General features: G+C 39.9%; 1 protein-coding gene across 1 annotated transcript in view; it reads right to left on the bottom strand.

Moving 5' to 3' along the window:
- NELL2 (neural EGFL like 2) overlaps window positions 1-25,406 on the bottom strand; it is a 140,594-nt gene that overhangs the window by 67,568 nt on the left and 47,620 nt on the right. The window contains exons 10-12 of the mRNA XM_033057442.1: window positions 17,696-17,787; window positions 14,829-14,931; window positions 11,737-11,865 (exon numbers count right to left, since the gene is read on the bottom strand). Of these exons, the coding sequence (XP_032913333.1) occupies window positions 11,737-11,865; window positions 14,829-14,931; window positions 17,696-17,787 (324 nt within the window). The remainder of the gene's footprint in view (window positions 1-11,736; window positions 11,866-14,828; window positions 14,932-17,695; window positions 17,788-25,406) is intronic.

Below are 25,406 nucleotides of genomic sequence, written 5' to 3'. Positions count from 1 at the left end.
GCAAAATCATCTCTATTATCACTGTGTTCAGCACAAATCCAAAACACAGGCCTGTACTAGCCACTGTGAAGAAAATTAACTGTACCCCAGCCAAAACAAGTATGCCACCTTTAGATACAAATGCACAAGAGAAAACCTTATGCATTTCCATATCTAAGAAATCCTACAACATTTATCTTAATTTCCTTCTGCCAAAAAGCCTAGTTAGCATATTAATGCATATTCAGGTCTTACTGTTCAGCCAGTAAGATACTGAAGTCAGTTCAATAGGATGAATGCACCATTCCAATGGCTCTACACATTCAACAATAAAGACTTGTGTGCTTGAAGTCTGTGATGTGATACTGAGCCACCAGCTGTGATGTACTGACAACAGTGTAGTCATGGAGATCATCAACCTGCTCTATTCCCAGTGGAACAGATAAAAGGGGAACCTCTGGGAAAACTGGTTAGTGTAAAAGTGTTTGGAATCTGCACTTCAATGATTTATTTATACTTGCAAAAACATCAAAAACGGGGAAAAAACCCTGAAAAACCTGCTTTTCTTTATTCCCCCAAGCACTCAAACAAAATTTATGCAAAATATATAACCGAAGAAAAGTTTCTCTGTATCCCTTCCTCCTGCACCCTAATGAGTTTGCTTCCCCAGAGTAAAATTCCCAGCTATGCTTTACAATCCCATTAATAAGATGAAAACTTGACCTGCAATCTATAAATCATTGTTGACCAAAGCCTCAGACTAACAAACAAAGCCTCTCCTTAGGCCTCCCTATACATCACAGCCTTTATCCACAACAAAAGCTTGCCAGAACAAATGAGCCTGTTACTAAGTCAGTAATTATGGGTTGTTATGAGGAGAGGCTACTCCCAGAATTGAGGATTCTTTATGGATAGTGTCCTGCCTCCAGTAATTTCCCTTAAAACTCGATAGTGTCTAACACCAGCGATCTCCCTGGCCACACTTAGAGAGGTGCATGGCAGCCAGGGAGATCACTGGTGTTAGACACTATTGAATTTTAAGGGAAGTGCTAAAACTCTTGCAGGTTTTTTGCAACAAATAACATTAATTACCCAGGAAGAAGGGGAACAGGAACATGAAAAAATTTATTTCTTTAAAAAAATTATTTCTTAAATACATTAAAAATTACCCTGAACACAAGAGCAGAGTAGATTAGACCTACAATTTAAAATGAAACAAATAAAATCCCCAAGGGCTTCATGTGAATAAAACAGTATGTCTTCACAGCCTATAAATATCAAGCACCACACTTACCTGTTCAAGACGTTAATGTGTTTTCACCTCTCACACAACTTCATCAGCACAACTCCACCCTGGTCTGAGGGCTCTGCTGGTGTCTCCACCCTCTATTCCTGTGAATCCTGGGCCTCTCTACTGAGAATCCCAAGGATGGATCCCAGCAACAATGATCACAACATAGGTCTTTCAGGCCCTTAGCTTTATCACTACCCAACCTGACTCATACAGAAAGACAAGCAGGGAAAGATTGAGACTCTTCTCTGGGCCCTGACCTAGAAAAAGGGCATCACAAAATCAGCAGATGCTACTCAATTAAGGGTTACGAAAATGAACAGTGACCAATCACAGCAATCAATATCCTTAAAAAGGTACATGAGGATTTAAAACCTTTAGAACAAACAGAACCTGTTCTGCACCTGAAACAAAGGAAAAGAAATTCTGCCCATTTACTTTGTCATCCCTCCAGATCCAAGTCCTACTTTTCTCACTTTCTACCTCTGACATCAAGTTTCTCTGATGTTTTCCTCCCACAGCCACTTTCTACCTAAGCTTAGTCCTTGTCTTCAGATCTGGCTCACTTTGTCTCCCCTGTACTCAATCTATCCCTTCACCCATCAGCTTAAAAGAAAAAGAACAGAACATAACTTTGAAGCAAGTTCCCACCAGCTTACCCAGCTGTGAAAGTATTGTGCTTTTTTATTTCCACCACCAAACAAACTACCTTCCCAACTGCTCAAATGCTTAGTACACTAAAACTTCCTGGCTCATTGCTCTAATAAAAATATTCCCAATAGGGTCTCTCACACTTCCTTGACCGTATTTCTAAGCTCCTACTCTTTTCAGCTTCCCTTCATTTTAACCTACAGCCTGGTTTCAATATCTTGTGTGTTTTGGTTTCCATAACACTGTCTTCTATGTGTCTCTTTTTGTGTAAACTCTTTCTCACATGCTGTCTGAGATGACAAAATATCTTGGGGCTCTGGCACAGCCCTTGCTCCTCCTCCTCCTCCCACTACTATTTCTAGACTCTGCATCACCTGTCAAGCCTATGGTTTAACTACTGCTGTTACCTCCAGTCAGTCACAAAAAAATCATTGCACTTTTGTTTTGCTTTGCTCTATCAAATCCACTGCAGCAGTTTTTGCAACTGACATATTCCACAAAGGATGTAACCATCAACTTCAGTCAAAATTGTGTATTTTTTCATGGTGTCCCACAATATTTATTCCAGGTGACAGCACCACCATAGTTGTTATCACTCCTATCTTCTGTAGATAATTTTCAACTTCTTCTTCTCTTTACACCCTGTTCCTTTGGTGCTACCAACAGCCAGTAAAAAGCCTGGCTCCAAAAGCAAATTCATCAAGAGGTAAAATGTATACAATCTACATCCAAAATTGTTTTCTGCTCTTGGGGAGTTTTATTACTTTTATTTTTGTCTCTCTTTCCAGACCTGCGTGTCTCGCCTCCCCCAAAGAGAAAAGCACTAAAACCTAAGGAATCACAGTCAATCTAGCCCTGTGAATCAACTATAAGAACATACCCCTCTTCCTGAGTTAAAGCATACAAAAATTACCTCAAGCATACACACCAAGTAGAAAAGAGTAAAATAACCTTCCATTATCCCTACCATACTGGTCCCAAAAAAGAAAATGGGCGCTAACAACTCACGTAGCAACACGTAGGGAGAGTAAGAAGAATTGGGCAGTTACTAGTGTATACTGATTTTTATTGAATTATTAACAGACCTGTAGAGAAACTGGATGAGTTGGATTATAAGTATTAGTTAGCACTCTCGTAAGTAAACTAATAAGATGTTGTTATGCCTTGATTAGACTGATAAAGTACTAGACTAAAAATAATTTTTAACTATTGGTTCTTCACACAGGGCATGTTCTTTTGTAGTCCATAACTAAACTGCACAGACAACACATGTTGGACACATCTTGGTGCTTTTCCTTCAAGCTATTTTAAATCTCTGATCATTGCTTAAGTTCATGATTTCTCTGTCCATCACCTGCAGCCTATGAGGAGGTCATCAGGAAAAAAACACTTGAAATAAAATCAAGGTCTAAACTTAAGGACTATGTTCCTTGACAAAAGTTCTATATAGCTTTGCAAGGACACAATACAACATTACAGCATTTCAGAAATATCATTTTTAACAGTACAAAGAGTTGCTTTTATTTCATCTTGCCCCAGTTTTTGGAAAGGAAGACAGACTGTTGAGATAAAACTGTCCTTGTTAAAACATGCAGTAGGAGATATTGTTCAACAGCTTGAGAATGCAAGACTCTTAGAAGAAATTGTAGTTTAAAGAAATTTATCTTGGTCTTGTGAAAACATCACTGGACTCCACACATATTATGTAGTTTTTAAAATATATATCTCAGGAAAAAATTTGAAAACAAATATTGTCTGCCATCATAGAATATTTTACTTGGCAAACTGCATCTTCTTGCTATTCAATATCTTATAATTAATTCATATAGTAGTGTATCTGTGATGAAACAAGTAATTATACATAGTTAATTGTCAGACATGAAAGCATCCCGGGGGGTCTTTCCTTAGGTTCCAAATAACTAGTCTGACACAGTTGCATACTGAGAATAAAAAGGATGCTGTATATGACTAATTAGTCAATTCCAAAAACCAGAACAACTTACTGACACTCCAGCTCATGATCCAATCCCCTTCTCTGTTAGTTAGAAATAGGTCTTTAAATGAGAATTGCAAAATAATATTTTTCTTTTTTCATTTAAATATGACAGCTTCTCATAATTTTGAACTGTGAATGTCAAGAATTGCCACTCATCATGTTTTTGTTTTCCCCTATTTTAAAAGGGTAATAAGGAGCATTCATATTTTTATACAGAGACTACAAATAATATCTATTGGAATTCTCAGGAAGACATGCCACAGATTGTACTGCACCAATGTATTTCAAAACTCCCACTGGAAGACAGTGAAGACAGTACCTGTAAGCAGTGGTAAGGCTCCCATGTGTGGTTAGACTGTATTTGGGTCTACACCATGCAGCATATTCTTGCTAACTACCTGGCAGATTACTGCCTCTTTTACAGGAAAGTGCTGATACCACAACTCAGCTGCCTCTCAAACTGTGCCAAACTAGTTAGAGGTACCACAACAGATACAAACACTGTGGCTGCTATTGCTCTGCACTCCTTGTGAAAGAATATTTATTTTAAATTCAGTTTGCCTTAATGCAAGGCATTTCTGTCTTGTTACAACTCTTGGGAACCCACCTTTATGCATTGTTAAGACGAGTCGCTCTTTTAGACTGAGGTTTTAAAAGTTACAAAAGAAACCCAGCCATTTAGCTGTGGATACGTTTCCCACAGTGAAAGCACTTAATTTTTTCAGTAGTCGCCTCTCAGCTAACAGTGAAAACTGGACCAAAAGTAAAATAAGAACAAAACTAAGGTTTTATTTTCTTTACTCTTTTGCTTGCGTGTCTACTTAATTTGTATGGAAACTTCCACCTTAATTCCTCATCTGAAGACGAATTACATCCTATGTTTTTACTGCTAGTGGAAAAGGGCTGCTCTCAGTGCAATAAAACCTCTTCTTAGCAGATACTAGTAGCAAAGTTTAAAAGAAGCTCTCTTCATATGATTATTTTCAGCTGTTTTTTTTTTTTCTTAATTGTAGTAACATAATTTTCAGTCCTGGCTATGGATGGATGATAGAATCATTCCAATCATAATTAATGTAGAGGTAAATAAAATCCAGTATCACTGAATCACAACCCACAATTTGTACACATACAAATTATCCCACTGCTACAAGCCGTGGCACAATCTGTACCTCAGTATGAACGACAATTTATGAACTGGGGTGTCAGGGATACTGCCTGTGCACTTTAAGTTAGGATTAAACCTTATTATTTTCCTCAATTAAAGCTAGTGCAGACAAGACTGATTGGTCCTGCTCTGACACATTAAAACTGCTTTTCTAATTCTTCATATTAAGATTTCTCATAACATAATGATGGAAACATGACAGTGCTTTGATGAAGAAATATATCAATAATTGATAATATATTAGTACTATTTAATATTTCATTTTGATATTAATACTATTTAGTTAGTTTTTAGTAGAAATTTGGAAATAACATTCTGCCCTCCTTTCTGCTTGATTGATTTCCCAACCCAACTCCAAATGATTCAAGCAAACTGCCAACTGATGGAGATGGAAATCTTTATTTCTTAGCTATATGTGATACTATTGTCACTTTTCACTTCCAATAAATACTTTTTTTTTAAAGAGGGAAATTTGAGTAGCCTTCCCAGGTTCACAAAGCTGACAGTATTGTAGAGCTTTTAAGCAGGACTCTTACTCAAAAAAAAAAAAAAGGTGCATATCATGAAGAAAGCAAAGCTAGCAAATAGCTCAGTACTGCCTATTAAAGACCCAGAGGACTTAATAGAATATATTATAACACTCTGGGGTTTATTATGAAAGTCTCTTACTGACACTCTCCCAATATTACATTTAATTTAAGAAAAAATGTGCTGTCAATAACTGTATGATGCAACACACATCCCACTGCCATTTGATTATAACTATTTATCCTTTATAAGATTTCTTCTCTTCACTACAATTGGTGGAAGACAGATTAATTTTGAAAATGCACTTTATTTTTGTAGTCCAGTAATTAAAACCAACAAGATTAACAAGAAGATTAACAACAGATTGTACTAATTAGGTAAGTGAAGAAGTGCAATATTCATATTGTTGGGGAAGAGAGTTAAATAATGCATGAGTATTTTTAAGCATACACAGGGATAAATTAGTAAATCTTTCCAAACAGAATAATAACATACAACCATGAGCTAAGGGACACCTGATAAGGTCTAACCAAGTACCATTTCTGACATGCTCCAGAAATCTCTGGAAAGAGGTAATTTCTCCTCTAAGACTGCTTACTTCCCTCCACTGACAATGATTCAAATCAAGCCAGCTTATTCAAAAGCAGATTTCTCAACTGAAAACCTTCTCCCCTCGAGGGACAATCATCAGTGAAGCTGATGTAATTCTCAAATCCAGACAAAGTCATTCAGTCTTTGGTCTAATTTCATCTGCTGCACTTGAAACTGGGACAAACATGACAACAGCAGAGAAACTAGAAAGTTATGGAGGAAAAAGAATAAATTAGAATATAAACGGAAAACTGTTTCACAAAAAAATTGTTCTAAGTTAACTATGTTGTATAATGTGTAAATAGTGCAACTAAATATCCAAATGTCAAAAAATAAACATTATGGTCCACACACCCATAACATACATTTGTGAAGGGTAGAGGCTGACCCTTGTCAGCAATTTAGCACCCAGCAGCTCCTTTCTTGCTCCACCCTTCAATGGGATGGAGAGATTAACAAAAAGAACGAAAGTGAGAGAAAACTCATGAGTTGATATAAAGACCATATAGTAAGTGAAGGGGGATAGGGAAGAATAGGACTCAAAGGTAGCCACTCTCCAGCTACCACCAGCAGACTGATGCCCAATCTCTGAGAAACAACCACACTGTACTCTTGTTTTCATTACTGAGAATGACATCACAAACCTAAGCCACAGCACCACACAAGCTGCTGAGAAGAAATTTAAATCTATCACATCCAAGATAGATATGTGATGTAAAATAGCCTCTGCATCAGGCAAAATCCTCTTGATAAGTAAATAATGCAGTTTTCTCAGGTCATGTTCTGTCTTGGTCTCCACAAAAATTACTGTATTCTCCTGTCTGCTTTCTTGAGCTTCCTCTGTTCTCTATTCAGCAATCCTTGGCAGTACTTCTGAACTGAAATCAGATTTTGCACAGAGATAGCTGAAATATGCTCCTCTAGATGCATCAGATTAGCTTGGTGGCCAAAAGTCACAACCTTTATCCCGAAAAGCCTTTTCAGCATAACCAACATCATAAAAGCAGTGGGTATTGAACACACTTTGAAATACATTCCAGAGGGTAATCTTCAATTTGAGAGTACTGCAGATGTGGCTTTGGGAAAAACTAACTACACTTCACCAGAACACCTGTTGTAGTAAGCTACTGATGTTAGGTAGGATGCTGTATTAAAAACACCTACACCTGGGCAGCACAGCATAATCCATATTACACAACCTGCCCACAAAGTATCTCAAACTGTATAATAGCCTGAGGCAGAAAATAGATTTAAAAGTATTTGGAATAAGGCTTCCAGCTTGTAAATGAAGAAATACCAATTCTTTAAGTATTGCTTTGCAGAGTGCTATGAGGGAAAGCTAAATGTGATGTAAATATTAATACATATTATTATAATATAACAGAAAGTTATCCATCATAGAAGTATCTAGAGACACCACACAGCTTTGGAAAAGCACTGGTTCATTCTAGGACAGAAGCCAAACTCTTCCATCACTCAGGTAAAATTTATGCAGCTTTTCCAGACCCACATTGAAACCAGCCTTGAAGTGTTTTTATTGTTGCTCTTCTCCTTAAGGAGAAATTCTGCAAATGGGAGCATCATTATTTCTGTTTTTTCTTTCAATTTTGATAGTGCTGGAGCACAAATCAGGAATGTATTTAGTGAAACTTGGCTCTAACATAAAGCCAATGACATCCAGTTTTGCAGTATACCTGAAGTTTGTACAGTGCAAACATAGAAACAGCTCTCATATCTATGGGCTCCAGCCATTACAAAAAACCTTTTCTGAAAGGCTTTGTGTTAACTGGACATTTCTATACCTGGCATTGCTTGCAATTAAAGACTGAATAACAGCAGAGTGAAGAAAGGGTATCCACTGAGAAAGGGAGGTTGGGACCATTTCAGTCTTTCAAGAAGAGGCATAGGACTCTGAAAAGACTTGGTAGTACACTATTGCTATTGTGCTTTTTGCTGTTTGTTAGTTTAATATATAAAGAGTCTCCTTCCAGAAATAAAATCCTCTGCTCAAAGAGACATTTGAACTAGAAAAGGGATACAGTAATAAAAGCACAACTCTGCAGAAACATGGGTATTTCAGTCCCCTGTCCCTTCAACAAAAACAATCCTAAAGTTTTAATTTGTAGCCTTATTTCCCATCCTCCCAGAAGATGACCCTCACAGTCAGTCAGGGATGGACAGCCAAGGTCAGGTCTGGACCCATGTACCAACTGGGTCAAGCCAACACTGCAGCTACAGCATAGAACCAGCAGCAATGCCAGGCTGGTTTTCCTGAGGCAGCTTCGCCTCTGGCAGGGAGAACCTCTTGGGAAGTGACCCAACTTCCTGAGCTTTTCTCATGTGGGCCCATCTGCCTAGTGTAACTTATTCCCATTACCTTCAACATGAGCAAGTGTTCCTGGGTCAGGAACATTTTTAAGTGACAATCTAATGCCTTCAAATGTAATAAGCAAAATTATTATTTTGATGTAACTGACACATCCCAATCTTTTATTCACTTATGCATGTTCTCTGAAAGAAGTTAAGCAGATTCATAATTACCACCCAGAACCAATGCAATTTGCCCATACAGAAACAATTGGGCTAAGAAATCTTCTCAAAAAATCATCATATTGAAATCAGGTACTGCACAAACTGGTAAATCTTCTTATAATAAGAATGCATCAGCCTCTCATATGATAATCTACTGTGTCCTCACCAAGCATTTCACCCTCAATGGCTATAAAAAAGTTTCTTATCTTGTTTTCTGCTTATGGCATGCCCGGCAAGTTACACACAAAGCCACAGACTAATGTGAGAGACATGGAGATCACTAAGAAGTGTACAGTAGTTTCACGAATACAAGCCGCACGGATTATAAGCCGCACCCCCGGTGCCTCGACAATGTTGCTGTCTTTGTCAATAGATAAGCCGCACCCCGAATATTAGCCGCACTTTCGTTCGTCGCGAGAATCCGTGCGCAGCTTTCACAAATTGGCCAATTAGTAAGAGGATCGCGGCATAGCGGGCTTTACTGGCTCGGGGCGGGGCCAGGCAGGCTCGGCCCGCTCATGGTTGCCGACGGGGCCGGGTGGCCCAGCTCAGCACCACGGCTCGGCGGGGCTGGCCGGGTGGTGCTGCCGCCGCCGCCGGGCTCGCTGGCCCCCCTCTCCCGTCAGCACCGCCCCGCTGCCGCGTTCGCTCGCCCGGCTGGCAGGGCTGCCGCCGCCGGGCTCGCCGTCCGCCCCGCTGCCGCTTTCGCTCGCCCCACGCCGCGCCTCGCGAGCGCCGCGCCCGCCCCGCGCCGCGCCCGCCCCGCGGCGCTTTCGCGGCTCGCGGCTCGTGGCTCGCGGCTCGCGGCTCGCGGCTCGCGGCTCGCGGCTCACGGTTCGCGGCTCGCAGCTCGCGGCTCGCGGCTCGCGGCTCACGGTTCGCGGCTCGCGGCTCGCGGCTCGCGGCGGCGCTTTCGCGGCTCGCGGTTCGCGGCTCGCGGCGGCGCTTTCGCGGTTCGCGGCTCGCGGCGGCGCTTTCGCGGCTCGCGGTTCGCGGCTCGCGGCGGCGCTTTCGCGGCTCGCGGTTCGCGGCTCGCGGCGGCGCTTTCGCGGCGAGCGGCGGCGCTTTCGCTCGCCGGGCGGCGCTTTCGCGAGCGCCGCTTTCGCTCGCCCCGCCGGCAGGGCTGCCGCCGCCGCCACCAGGCTCGCCGGCCGCCCCCTCCCGTCTGCACCGCCGCCGCGTTTCCTCGCCCTGGCCGGCACTGCAGGCCCCCGCACCGCCAGGTTCCCCCACGCTGCTGGCCCCGATTCTGCTGGGCTTCCCCCGCTGCCAGGCAGCCCCACCCGCCGGCCTTCCTGCTTCTGCCATGCTCCCCTGCACTGCTAGCCCCAGTTCTCCCGGGCTCCCCCGCCCTGCTGGCCCGGGCTCTGCCGCCCTCCCTGCCCCGCCCTGCTGGCTCAGGCTCTGCCGCCCGCCCCCACACTGCTGGCCCCACCTCTGCCAGGCTTTCCCACCTCTGCCGGGGCCGGCCGGGCTCCAGCTTGGCTTGGGGCTGCCGCGGGCTCTCACTTCCGTGTTGGCAGCTTTTAGAATTTTGTTAATAGATTAGCCGCCCCGGAATATTAGCCGCACTTCCGGGTTTCCACCAAAATTTTGGTCAAATTGGTGCGGCTTGTATTCGTGAAATTACTGTAATTTGTTTTTTTGCTTTCATTCGGCAGAGTGACAATAGAGTTTCAGGGGAAAAAAACCAACTCTTAAAGCCCCTAAATTCACCATAACTCCATTGCTCCAGTCACTCCCTCAAACAGGGAATGGCTGATGAGTTCCCAGGAACACAGATCCACAGCCTAAGCCACAGCAGTCTCCAGAGACTATGGGATAAAAAGTGATTGATGCTACAAGTTACACAGCAGGTCCTGATGTCACATACCTCCAGGAACATGATGAGGAGCAAGGGATTTGTTTCTGTAGGATTTTTAGTTCTGCTTTTCACAACCAGCTTACATCAGAAGGCTTACCATAAAAATTAAGTAGAGATGTATATGAATCTGAATTAATTATATGCTCCTTTACCGAAAACAGACACAAATTCTCAAATGTAAGTCTACAGATGAGCATTCCCATTGACGTTAATGCAACTACTAACTCAAGCTAGATGCAGGCATTAACTTTGGAAGAGTTCAGCCAAAGGAACAATCTTTAAAGGCCTCAATTTATCCCATTTATTGTGCATCACCAGAGAATAAAACATGCATTAGGTGGGACTGCAGAGTACCTTAAACTAGATCTACCCACAAATGCTTGACTTTCAATTCAATCTGAACAGAACTGCCTATTAGTTAAAGTCCATCCTTCTGCCAGCACTTAGGCTTTATGCTTTATGGTAGGAATGGCCTGACAGCACACTGGTATTATGTGTTTGCAGAAACAGGGTTTTCATGAGGCAGAGCAACAGTTAGCACAAACACAAAGAGACTGTGCAGAGGATTTTGGCTTCCACTGCTGGAGTGGGGATGGGCTCCTTTCACCTGATGATGCTAGACTGTATAGATGATTCTGTTCTGATTAAATAGCTTGTTGCTCCCTGATACCAATAGAGCAACTCAAATAATTAATCTTTACTCAGTGTGATTAGCAATACTAGAATCTAGTCTATAGCATTTCTAACTTCCTGGGGAGAGAAAACATGCACCAGTGAAAAGAGACACTTAATGTTACACTAATATGTTTTTCAAATGGTTGAATTTAGATTGCCTAAGTATCTAAATACCATGGAAAAAAAAGGAAAATCTTTCCTCTGGAAGCATGTTTCTAATTCAAGTCCTCAGCCATATTAACTGGTCACCTCCCTCAGCCGTATTAACTGGTCACCTCCAAGCCGATCAGATTTTTTTATTTTCTTTTAAAGAACTTAATCGGAGAGATTATTTTAGTTGATCAACATGCCACGCATCTAATTGATGGTATTGAATACATCTATGCCTTTCACAGTTTATGAGTCTATAGGTTCATCCCACAGCAATTTATACAGAAGTGCAGAGCCTGTGCACAAGGCATCACCTTCACAGTAGGCATTGTCCTCTCGAAGGGCTCGGAAGCCATCTCGGCAGCTACAGACAGCTCTGTCCTCCAGGTTTCGGCAGACAGAATGCTCCATACACTTATGTCCTTCCGTGCAAAAGTCATGGCCTGTACAGAAACAAGCATCATTGAGGGTTAAAAAGAATCCAGGGATTACAAAACATACCTGTCAAAGACAGTCCTATCTTTTTCTCAGTTAGGTCAAAGTATACCTTTCTATTGTCTGGGAGATACAGAAAAATAAATTGTACCAAGCATGAAATGGATGAGAGCAGTAGTAAAGGCCACCCGAACAGACTGTCTCTAGGTCTTCAATTCAATTTCAGGTTATAGCACTGATCTGAAGCTGCTGGATAGGAGGCTTGCTTAAATCCCCTTACTGTCTCCTTGTCATTGTTAATTACTTTTACAGGACATGTCTTAATTATATAGTTCTTGTCATTTTCTTTTTGTTGTTTGTTTGCACATTTATAAATGAGCTTAACAGCTTAGACACTCAGCATCTCATTTACTAGTGATTTTACTTTTAGCACTTTTAGTTCCCAGGTGTATTTATAAAATCCTTCTGTATTTAACCAAAAGTCTTTGATTCACATTGACTTGTTTTGCTTTACTCTCCCTTTATCTCTTCTCCTCCTCCACAAACTGAATAACCCTTCCTTTATTGCATAATTCTTTCCATTACAGATAATTTTATCTTCAAATCTCACCTGTTAGCTATCCCTATTTCCTATTTCCTTATTTTTTTCTTTTCCATTTTTACGGCCATTTTCCATTGCACCCTAATTATAAATTTTTAAGACTATGAAGTTCTTTTCCAGGCTGGAAAATTCAGTTTGAACCTTTCAACTCAGTAGGTTTCTTTTCAAATTTCTTTTGTTTACTCTCATGAAATTTAATAATTTTATGTTGTTGAGCAGCATTACCTCATTCCAGAAACTGACTTAAAGCTTCCACAGTTTCCAGATCTGTATACAAAGGTGTGGAGCTTGTCTCCCTCCCTGCTTTCTCATTAATTTTATTTGTTTCACGTTTCCTTCTTTCACTGAAGCATTAATTGATCAAGTAGCAGTAGTGTTTTCCAATAATACTTTCTCCTTCCAAAACCACAGGAGACCTTTGGGAATGTGGGCCAGGCTCAGGGGACCAGGACTGGTGTAACAGTAACACCTCCAGAATGTAGGTTGGCATCAGGTGGAACACAAGCCTCTTGCAAAATAGCAAAAATGTATTTTTTGGAGGTAAAGATTATTAGTTTTATCATTCCACCTGGTTTCTGCTTATATTTCACTGTGAAAGAGCTTCTAACCCTGACCTCACAGAAGCCTAGTTGAACAAGGACCCCAAGCAGGGCAGTGGCAGCAGAGCTGATTGGAGGTCAGGTCGAAGAAGTCTATTGAACTTGGACAGCTCAGGAGCAGTGTACAGCTACAGGAATGAAGCAGAAGAAGACAAGGAAGCAGAAGATCCCATAAAGACAAAATCTTTTAGTACTGAGATCCAGTGATATGGTTATGATAGAAACATCACAAACCTATTCTGATATGACAGGATAATGTATTTCTTCCTCCTGCTATGGGCTGTTTCTCTAATATAAAGGTATGCTTAGGTAATTTTACTTAGATATTATCACTCACCACCCACAGTGATGGAATCTAACATGGGACATAAAGGAGCAAAATATTCTCCACTTTAACTGTGCTAGAGGGTCTCAAATACACCTTGAGGACAGTAGAAGCATGTGCATCAAGAGCAACCTCTGGCCATGGTAACATCTGCTTTTTGCCTTTTTGCTGCCTTTCTCATTGAATCCTATGTTCATGGAAAAGCAAGAGGCTTATTTCTGGATTTCCTGGCCTGTATAGGATTGTATCAGATTTTGACATTAACTACAAAGATGCATGTCATCCAGAAAGCATGAGGGCTTTCATACTGATTATTATTAAGATTCTCAACACTCATACAGCAGCTGTATTAATAAACAAAATACATGCTACTGAATAATAAATTAGAGCAGCTTCTTGTTTAAAGAATAAGCTCCTCACCTCATGAGAAGCCAAGCTAGCATAGCTCTGGGAGGGTTGAAAATATTCAGAAAGCACTCAACTGACATATATTAACATTTTCTAGCTATACCATGCACAAGAAACATAGAATCCTTTTGTCTAAGCTACTGAAGACTTTATAGAAAATTATCATTAAAAAATCCTTTTGGACTGTGACAGACTTGAAGACCTATCTTCTCTTAAATTCTTCTCTTCTACTTTCTTATCCCTGTGCTTGATGTCATTAATCATATCCTTCATGCTTGTGCTGAGTAGCACAGAAATAGGCATAGCTGCAATCTTGGCTGATGTATACCTAAAATCAGTCCAAGAGCTCAACACATTCCCTCATGCCAGGTATCAATTTATCTTATTTAGCTATAGAAGAAATAGATGTAGTCACTTGAAGATGCAAATGCTAATAGCTTTGAAGATACTGGTGTTATTCCAGATCAAAAGGGTGGGCCAAGGACTCAGAGCACTTCCTATATCTCTCTCCTTTGGAAGGGATCAGACTGGGTGTAGCACACAAAGGTGTAAAGAACACAAAAATAATTCCCAAAGTTTCTGCTTATAGATGTAGACTACAACCCCAGAGAGGTGAACAAGTTACCCGAGTACTTGAATGACTGCATAGCACAAACAGGTGTCTGAAAGAGATATCTCAAAGCACCCCAGAAAGATACTGGCATTCGTGAATATTTCTCCAATATATTTAATTTGGACACTGAAGTGGGTGAAGGGTAGAAAAAACACCAATTATATACACGATGTCTCAGACTTTCCACCCATTTTTGGCTGGCATAAAACACAAAAACTTGTTTCACAGAATTCACATTACTAAACATTTTACAAACAGTTTTCAGGTGTTACAGTGCAGTTGTTACCTATTCAGTTTCCCAAGATCTATAGTGATCATCATTCAAAATTAGTGTCCTATTCAAAATTATCAAAAAAAGAGTCTATTTGTAATCTATAAGAATAAAAAATTACACTGAGCTTATCTATATCCTGCTATTACCTTACCTTTACAGACTTTGCAGCAGCTGTGAGATAAGGGGATCTGTTGAGATTCTGGGCAGTTCAAAGCTGGACAGATATCTTTCGGAATTCGCTGCATTTTGTGGTCCTGTTAAATTGAGGTAATTGATTAATACTGTGAAATAGGAAATAAAATAAGTTATAACTTTAGTGGAAAAGGAAGTTATAACTTTTGTGGAGTTTCAGCATTATAATGTACAAAAAACTCATGCCTAGGCCAAACTCCATGTATCTTCAAAAACCATTTGAGAGGACAACATAGCATCAGGAACTCTCCAATATTCAAATCTTTTCAAGCAATCAGAAGTGTGGCAGCAACTCTCATTCTTCTCTTACCCTAGGTGTCAACTAACTTGCCTCAGAAGTTTCTCTTCACATTATGCCTGAAAGAGTTACAATTATTTCTCAAAAACTGAGGTAGTGGATTCCAGAGTCAAGGGTCCCCATAATGAATGTTCTAAAGTAGTTTGTTACATATACAGCAAGTAAAATCAAACTTGAACACCTCTGATCTCACTGCTGTGGCAGTAACACTGAAAGAAGCTGGCACTGAGTCCCTGTTAGGGAAGAGAGGGTTTCTCAGCTAAGTTTGGATCAGGTATCTGTAAGTATACAACAGCACAAGATGGTATCTTAGCATCTTCAGGTACTCAGGGCAGGTCACATGAAACCACTGCAGTATGGCCACACAAAATACTTGTCTTAGCAACCTGGCTACTATGGGTGTACCATAGGCTCCTTCAGGCCATCAACAATGTGTCTTGCAGTGATCTAGTCATGATAGGGCAAAGAAACAAAACAAGGCAAACAGCACGTTCCTCAGAGGCATCTGCCATAAAATAAGAGACATGGTTAAAATAAGACCTCAATGAACTAAAGACCCAGCATTTCTGCATGCAAGAAAAGCATCTAAAATAATGCATATGCCATTATACATATCTGTGTACTATTATTATTAGTAGTAGTAGTAGTAGTCTAGTATTTAATTTTAAATCCTCTTTAAGCACGAAATATAAAGATGAACATGTACACAATAGCCAATATCAAAGTTACTATTCGAACTTTACCTTAAACAATCTTGACAGAGAAACCAGCCCTAATCTTACAATACAATAAAGCAAACCAGACAGAGATGTGCTGTACACCAGAACAAACAAAACCCAGCGATCCCATAACCTTTGATAGAAGCCTGGATTTCATTTTAATCTTTTATAAATTCTAATTTGGAAGATAATTTTTCATTCACTTACTTATAATATTCAGAGAAGTGCATGCCTATAGCATGCACGACTGCAGCAGCCAATAAAAACAAAACATGACACTTTTAATTACATCCAGACAAAATGAAAAAATTCCATACATTGCCTTGATAACATCATTATAAGCCTTCAAGCATGAAACCAGTACCTGTGCCATTCCTATTAATACCTCTTGACTTGAAATCATTAATTATATCCTTTTATGAGAACTCTGGAAGTAATAAAATAATGCCCATCTACGAACTCCTAACTGATGAACAAAGTTTACAGTATATGGATTGTATGCTCTGAATTATCATTCATGAGGCTGTTCAGCAGAAACTGTGTGTACTTCAGTCCTTGAAAAAGAAAAATTTCAATCAGCCAAAGTTGCTGCTTATTATTTCTACCAAGACAGTGAGGCAGCCTACCAGAAAACAAGTCTAATCAACAAAACACAGATTAGCCCAGCCAACAGAGGCTTTGTTTTTTAATACAGTATCATAATTTCCAGCTGCACGGAACACAAGGCAATGTCACGTAACTTTTGATCATTGTTAATTATATCCATTGACTAATCATAGAAACAAATCATAGAATTCATGTCCTGGGTGCCATATTAAAAATACAATCTCACAACCCTAAAAAGCCTACAGTTGAATCCAAAATTATTTCTGGTCAGCTTCTCCTTGCCATTCTCAAAAGGGTTTCAAAGCCCTACTGCAGGAATTAAGCTCATAAATATTAAAATCAATAGCAGTTAGACAAGAGCTCACAGTTCTTCTTTGTAAGATACACTTTTTAACAACTGTATGAAAATGTTTGAGATTCCCAGAAACTGGTCTGATGGACAGCTGCATAGTAAGGAGTTGCTTGCCTCTTTTTCTCTGCCCTAGAAATGTGTGTTCAGGTTTTCAACTCCAGCCCAGAGCCTGCAGCTCTCTAACCAGACAGGATTTTTCCCCATCCCTCCCCTGGACAGACAACACACAACTCACTGCAGAAGCTCACTGTAATTCTTAACCCACAGCTGTCCCTGGGGTATATTTTGCCATTAAAGTGTATTTGTGCCCTGAAGAGCAGCTCAATTCATGCAGCAGGGTAAGACTGACTCAGCATCAGGTATGTTCTCTTTACAAATGAAAACCCCAACCCTACTCATTTCCATCACTAGAAATACCAGATACCTGCTGTACCATCTCTTTTTTTCCTTTTTCCTCTAGCTTTTCCTCTAAGAATGATCATGAATTCCAAACTATGCTTCCACCACATCCGTGTATGTCTTACACCTGAGCAGATAATTCTGAACAATAACACTGCAGATGGAAACATAAAGTAATCTGCTGCTGTTTCATTACTGATGGTGGGACAGTACCTAGGGAAGAGAGAATGCTGCTTGATTGTCAAGCTGTATCATCAAAGCTTGCAGCTATGCAAAGTAAATCTATTTGCAAAAATTTGATGTAGAACTCAGACAAAATAAACACAGGACCTATTAGATGCCTTTTCTGTCACTTCCTAAGGTACACCTGTCCATATTTCAAAAGTTTCTTTCAGCATGACTTTGATATTTCTAACACACAAGCATTTTTATTCCATCAAGAGTATTCTTACCTTGCACTCAAACAGAACACAGTCCCCTGAGCTTGAATACACAGTTTCTCTTTGTCCTTCAAAGTAGGTTCTGCCTTCAAATACACACACCGCTTCAGAGGGAAAAAACAAAACAAAACAACAAAAACACAATGATTTTGTATAAAAGTGTTGGCACACTGCTCATAGAACTGTTACATTTTCTTAAAGAGAACTACATTTCAAGATGAAAAAACTCATTCAGCTGCAAGAATATTCTAAACACATCTGCAGGACTCTTGGATATAAGAAGAAAAAACTTCGAGGAAAAAACCCCACAGAGTACCCAAAAAAGCACACATAAGTAGAAAGGTGAAGGATGTTGAAGCAATATGGAGTACAGATAGCTACTGGGATGGCAGAAGAGATGTGTCTCAGGTGACACCAGGAAAGGTGACTGCCTGCAACACAGCTCAGGGTGCACAGGAAAATGGAGCTGTAAGAGCAGCGTCAGTGGCATTAATACATAATTAGTTTCTTGAAGAGGAATGTTGCATGGTGAAGGGTGATCACTGAAGCCACATGTTATTTGTTATCACAGTCCTTTGATTTTTCATCACCCCACACGGTTATTTAAACATTTTGGATTTGAATCTTGATTATCCTAGTTTTTATCATTACTGCTGAAGCATATTAAAGTATCTGAACTTTATTGTACAGTAACTGACTTTCCATGACTGTCTTTTCTTTTTATCCCCCAACAAAAACAGGATCAAGTCTCAAATGATCAAATGACAGACGGATGTCACTAGGATTGGTGTTGTCACACCATGGCCTTGGTGCTTTTTCTGCACCCCAGGAGCACCAGGTTTTACAACAGCATGCTGACACAGCTCCTACTGGATTGCTCACTAAAATTCCTATTCACTATTTAAGACTTACATAAAACATCCTCACAGCAAACCATTCTGCCTGTTTTTTTAATGGATCCATTAAAGGAATTACATTATGCAAACTCTAAAGGCTGAGTAACATAACTGCTAGGTACAGAAAATCAGATGTCTGTCTCTATTGCTGAGGACACAGTAAAGGCTCATCAAGTAAGCATAATAATGAAATAACAGGAGTAGGTTACAACTTTCAAATTCCAGATTACATGTTAGAGGTCTAATTTCCTAATCATTGATTTGGAGATGCAAATCAATTGTACTTTCTCAGAGAGATTTATCTGTTCTGTTTAAATAGACTGCAGTTTGTAGACAATTTAAAAATATCTAAAAGTACAAGACTTTTTGTTTTATTTATTTTTTATTTTTAATTACCTATATTAATTAGCATTACTCCTTTTATTTTCATTTCTACTTTATTTTTCTTAACTTGCAGCTCTTTCTTATTACTTCATCAGCATGTAAAAAAAGTAAAGTCTTGGAACTGATGACAAAAAATAAGTGATGGGCATAGCAACAACAATGGGGTTTCTGAAATGCAAAAATATTAGCTATAATTATGTTATTAAATATAAATTATCTTGTGAGATATAAGCATCCAAAGAGCTCTCCCAGCCCTTATCTCAACTCACTAATCCTTTGTTATATTTTTTCTGCCCCATACAGCTGTGGAGGGGAGTGAGAGAGTGGTTTCGGGAGGCGGGTGCCTGGAGTCCAGCCAGGATCAACCCCCTACACACTGAGCATGTGACTCAAAAAGAGTCATGAAAGCTCAGCACTGTGTTTCTTTCCTCTCCCCAAAATAAGCTCTTCCAGAAGGAAGTAGATGAAATAATTCTATCTAAATCTTTACCAGGGACTCACAAATCTTGAATCTAGGCAAGACAAGACAATCATCCAGTCATACATATCACCTCCTATGCATTACAGGCCATGACACTAAACTGAAATATTCAAATATTAAATCCTTTCCCTTTCCCCATACATTTCAAGTTTCTGAGAACAACCACATGTGACAAGAAAAAATACAGTACAGCAATGCCTGAGTATCACACAATGGCAATGAACTGTTAACTTAACACATCCTCATGTTCCCAACAGGCAGACTATGACTGTTCACAGAAAAGGCAAAAGACATCAGAATCACTTCTCATTCCATCTTAGAAGAAAATATGCTCCTAAAGCCAAATTACTCTGAACACGAATGAGACTACCCAGGCATCTTAAAAAAAACAAAACAAAACAACAAACTACCTCAAAGCATAGTCCAATGAATAGTCCAGTCTCCTTATTAATGGCAACAAACCTGATACTTCAAAGAAACATTGAAAATAGCATACACAGAAGAACCTTCAAAACAACACATCCAGCCTAGTGTGAAATCATAAAGCTATTTTTTTATTTTACCAACAGGCTTTGGAAGTCTTTGCGTGTGAAACCATTCTTATGCAGTGACACAGTATCACAAACACTTGCTTCCAACAAGAAAATCAGCTCCTCTCTGTAAAGTGTTGGAAACAAAAAAACTTAGAAATTCTGGGTCTATGAGAGATGGCTCTGTCCAGATGGCCCTTGACCCTCTCCCAAGCATCTTCATGCACCAAAACATTGCTTCTCAGAGGTTAGAACATGGCAGCAGAGTGCATGATTCGAGCCTGTGTGGGTGCCAGAAATTTCAAGCAGAGCTCACATGCCCACATCCACAACCACAACACTTGGCAGCTAAGAAAACTGTATTTCATCCATTGAACTCCCCTAAATAAACAATTCAAGCTGTGGCTTTGTCAGGAAGGTTATAATGTCTCCAGGCATCAAGGATCTGTCTACACAGAATGACCAAACTATGTTTGAGAAAAGAGAGAAAATCCAACAAACAATAAATGCCCAATTTAAAAAAAAAACAATTGAAACTGAGCTGAAAACCTGTTAAGCCAAATAATCCAAGCACAAGCTTAAGCATGTTGTCTTATGGACTGCTGCTCTCACTGACAACATTCAAAAGGGGGATTTCTTAAAATCATCAAACAGTAATACTTTACCACTAGTGTTCTCTAAAACATGAAGGATTCCATCATACTGGGCAGCTCCTTCCATTATAAAGGAGCAAGAACTAAGGTATGTGCTGAAGCTCTCATTTGGAGCACTCCCACTTGTTTTTCTTTTCTTCTCAATCATGCCAAAAACACACAGGCACTTCATCTACACCAGTACCACTGGCTCCATATCTACTTATCATGACAGACACCCATGGGTTTAGCAGTCATATAAGTTTGCCAGCACACACTGTCTTGTCTTCTCCCAACGCTGCCACAAATGCCTCTTTTTTCCCCTCTCTTGGAGCCCACTCTTCTTCCACTGCCCACTGAGGAGGCATCCTGACAAACAGCAAAGGGTAGATTTGCATCAGGCTACCTGGAGGCCTCCAAAAACTCTAAGATTGCAAGGTTAGGTGAGTATTAACCTATAAAGACATCTAGAAAGACAAATCTACTAATTTTTTCTGCATCCCTTTCATCCTAAGACATTGGCATCCACACCTCAGGCAGTGTGGAACAGAATGTTCCTCCTGCCTCCTGACAGCAACTGTCACAGCCTGTAAACATCCCATGATCCTGACGATTCCTGTCTTTATTTTCCTTCAGAAATAAAGATGTTTCAGCAACATGAACACCTGGACTAGTACTGTGTAATTGGAAAAGTCCAGTGAAGATTTAATTTCTGCTTGGCTAGATGCTTCCCAGGATACTTTGATTAGTTTGTGATTGGTGTCTCTCTGGGGAAGCATATCATCCTTCATCTTCCTAAACCCTTTCATTCAATAGACTGAGTCACAGTCAAGACATTACCTGATGATTAGCTGTTCCAGATCTTGATAGTTAATGCCTATGTAGGATTTCATCTACAGCTGAATTACATCAACCATTTCCTCTTGCCATCAAATTTCCACATTCCCCCAGTACCTAGAATAATATATATTGTTCAAAGCACAGGTTTCCAAGAAGATGAAACAGGAAGCCTACATAATCTGCTTAGAAGTTCAACTACTCTTGATCTATTTGTATGCAGAAAGTGATCAAATATTACATTGGTAAGCATTTGTGTACAGGATCTAAAAAATTACTAGCAAGGTCTGCTTATATTTATGCAGCTATATTAATAATGCAACTATCCTTTAGTATTATTTAATACATTGTGATGACATGGAATCATCTCCATGTTCTTCAAGCAAAAGGAATCTTTCAGGAGCCCACTTGCTCTTGTTTTTTTTCAATGAATTATCAACTGTTTGTTAAACCATCCCTTGTCTTCCACAACCTGTTCTTCCCTCCACTGGCCTCCAAAGGACATTTTCCTTTTGTATTATTTTAGATTTCCATGCAAAATCCATGACCCACTGAATTCCTGCCTTCCGTTCACTGAGTTCTCAGGATGCCAAGTAGTAAATTTTCTCATTTCTGCATTTATCACCTTCACTGTGTAGACAGTGCATGCCTTCCCCTGAGGGAAGATACCCTGTGGTATTTCAGCTAGTTCAGATTCAGACTTATCAACAAGGGAAAGCAGAAAGTTTGGCATATTGGTCAGCTCCTCAAACCACTTTAATTTCTTGTATTCACAACTGCCCAATAAGTGGTAGATAGGACTTGCAGTTTTGTGAAATTTGTCAGTAATTATGAATGGACAAAGTCTGTGTTCGTTCATTCTTTGTTCCCTTATGTTGGTTGGTTGGCAAGGAGGAAACCCACCCAAAATTATCTCACACAGAAAAGCCCCCAAACCTGTCTCATTCCCTTAGTTTTCCTATGTCCTCCTTGCAATCTCTGATTACATTTTCTGCTGTTCAGAGATGAAGGCATAGGCATTGTGTAAGTCCCATTAATCCTACTTTGCAAGCTTACATAGAGCAAAACCACAGTGTGGCTTTATCCTTAGAAGTACACACAGAGATAAACGTCACCTTCCCTAAATTCCTTTCTCTTGACAGCCACATCATTACTAGGCATTGCTCTCCCCTCTTTTTCTTTTATCTTTGCAGGGATTTGGGCATTATTTCTTCTTTGTTCATTTTCTGGAAAGCACAAACTCCTCTGTTACTGGAGTCAGTGAGGCTGCAGACTTACTTAATTTCATGCCATCTCCCTCAGCAACTCAAAACTATTCAGAATTTCAAGATGAAAAATATATTGCAAATTTTTCCAGTCAATCACTGCTGAAAAGCTGCAGATACCTGCTTCTGCTTCCTCAGCTGAAAAAGTATTTGAAATTTTACCATGACAAGGAACCAATTACTATTTGTGTCTTACTTCTCATTAGCCAGAAAAACTAAATGTTTCTATTACATTTTAAACACAAAGTCATTGTTCTACACTAGCCTTACAATGACTTAAAAGAATCTACAGTGTGAGACACCTCCAACAACACTAACAGGCTATTCAGTCACACTGGCAAGGAGTCAATCTGAAATCCTAAATTCCTTCCCCTACCTCTCATGTTTCCTATATTTCTATCAACTTCTACGAGGAAATGACATAATTCATCTATCCTATGTGGTGCTGCTGAGAATTCTTCTATAGAATTCATCTAAATCCTGGAATACAGGCTCCTTGAGTCATCCTTAAAGACTACACAGGTAATCTGAGCACTGAAAAAGCAGAGAAAACATGGCTAAAAGCTCTACAGACAGCAGTTCAGCTGAGGTAAATAGACCTAACAGATGAGTAAAACTCTTAAAGCAGGCTGCCAGACAGGAGAGGCTGGGAAACAGGCTGCAGCCAATCAAAGCCAATGGATACTAATTGCACAAGTGGAGGTATCTCTTGGTAAGCAAAGATCCGATCTGGACAATGTGTTTGATGCCATCTTCCCTTAAAAAGGGCATTACTGCTATTCACACTGCAACTTATGCTTGATTAAACAGAGCAGCCAAAACAGTTCTACTGATTGACATGCAAAACTTTGGCTTTAGTGCAAAGGACCATATTCTGCTTGTTTAAGAGAATTGGAGTATTTTGGACTATAAAAAAAAAACAAACCTTGGGCATGTGAACAAAAGGCCCACCCATTTTATGACAAATTCACTAGGTTGACAATCCAATACTCAAATAACTTTCACAGTGAAACGTCAAACTATAAAATCAAACAACTTAGACAAAACCCTTAGAGAGTGTCAAGAGAAGAAAAGCAATTGAGGCTAATATTAATTAAATGACAACTGTATTGCAATTATATTAGAGGTTTATAAATAGTACAACAGTCTGACAGACCAAAGAGATCTCCAATGCAAATATTAAAGGCCTGCTTAATCCCCATAACGAGGGGATTAGACATTATCTGATCAATTCCTTATGTCAGCTACCTGCAACACCAGTAACGTAACTATATCTAGCGAAGGTGAAAATAGATATTTTATCAAATGATGAATTTTCTACTTTGTTCCACCTTCTCTCAGCTGGACTGCTGGGCTAGTTGTAAAAGATACTTTTCTGAAAACTTTAAAACAAAAATAGCAGACTATAGAAAGCTGGACACCCCCCTAGAGCACCTTATACTTCAAGACATGCTTAAATTCACCCATACACCCATCGGAATGACTTGAGCACAGGCATTCATACACAAGATAAAATTAAATGAACTGATTCAGATAGAGTATTGAGAATTTATGAAATTAATGAAAAACTGCTGAAGACTTGCATACTTTTGAGTTACTATTTTGAAATCCATGAGAGCTAAGCAGACATCATCCATCAGCATTAATTTACTACATAAAGAGAGGTTTGTATTCTCCATTGCCATAAATTAAAACCATCCATGGACATGAAGAAGACATGGACATGGGTGGGAGATACAAACCTATCCCTGCAGGTGTGCTTACAGGGTGTTGCTGTTACTCTGCTCCCCAGAGACTTCAAAGGGGTGGCAGAGGAGAAATAAAATAATGCATTTAATTCATTAGGATATTTTGCTCAGATTTGCCTTGAAGGAAAGGAGAGTGCACCAATTGTGTATAATTTTAAAAGACACATTTTTGCATGTGACTACTGAGATGGTGGCTTTCTGCAGCTTTGCAGACACAAATCATGTGAACATGTTCAGTAAAAGGCAAGTGCCTCTGAGCAGCAGCATTTTCCCAGATTTTGACAGTTCCATTTGACAGCATTAAAAAAGATCCTATGCAGACTGCAATACTACAAGCTCCACCAACATATAGTAAAGCTGGCATTTATTAGGTGAAACAAATTTGGAAGCGATGTTTCCACACTCCCAAGTCAAGGGTTCCACAGAGCTTCTAGTCCAAAAATTTACCAGTACCTCCAACAGTCACGGAGGTTTCTGACCAACGGTGTGCTGTATTATTCAAGTACTCACAGACTACACCCGTATTTAAGCAACTATCAGGGACTCTACAGATGTTCCCATTCTCAGTCAGAATCTCCTTGGTCCAGAACAGTTTCCACAGATATTTTAGCTAGAAATTCTGCACTGTGACTTTGCTGCACACATTTCCCTAGTGAAGGTACAGCATCCTGTGACCTGGCATCCATCTCACCATATTTATTTTCCTCTCAGATCCAAGTGCTTTCATTTCTACGAATGGTAGCCTCTGGTTTAGTTGGCTGTTACAACAATACTCAGGTCTGCCTTCTTGGCACAGGCCAGTCTAACGTGCTCAGACATTCCCAGGAGTGGAGCACCACATCCATTGCTGTTGTCAGATCTCACTTCTTTCAAAGGACCTGTATCTAGCTCTGTACAGCAACTGACAGGGTTTCATGTTCCCAATTCTTCTTCCATCCACTTCTGTTCCC

The sequence above is a fragment of the Catharus ustulatus genome, chromosome 4 (genome assembly GCF_009819885.2).
Source record: "Catharus ustulatus isolate bCatUst1 chromosome 4, bCatUst1.pri.v2, whole genome shotgun sequence".
Classification (NCBI taxonomy): domain Eukaryota; kingdom Metazoa; phylum Chordata; class Aves; order Passeriformes; family Turdidae; genus Catharus; species Catharus ustulatus.
This window is presented reverse-complemented; position numbering and strand designations above follow the sequence as displayed.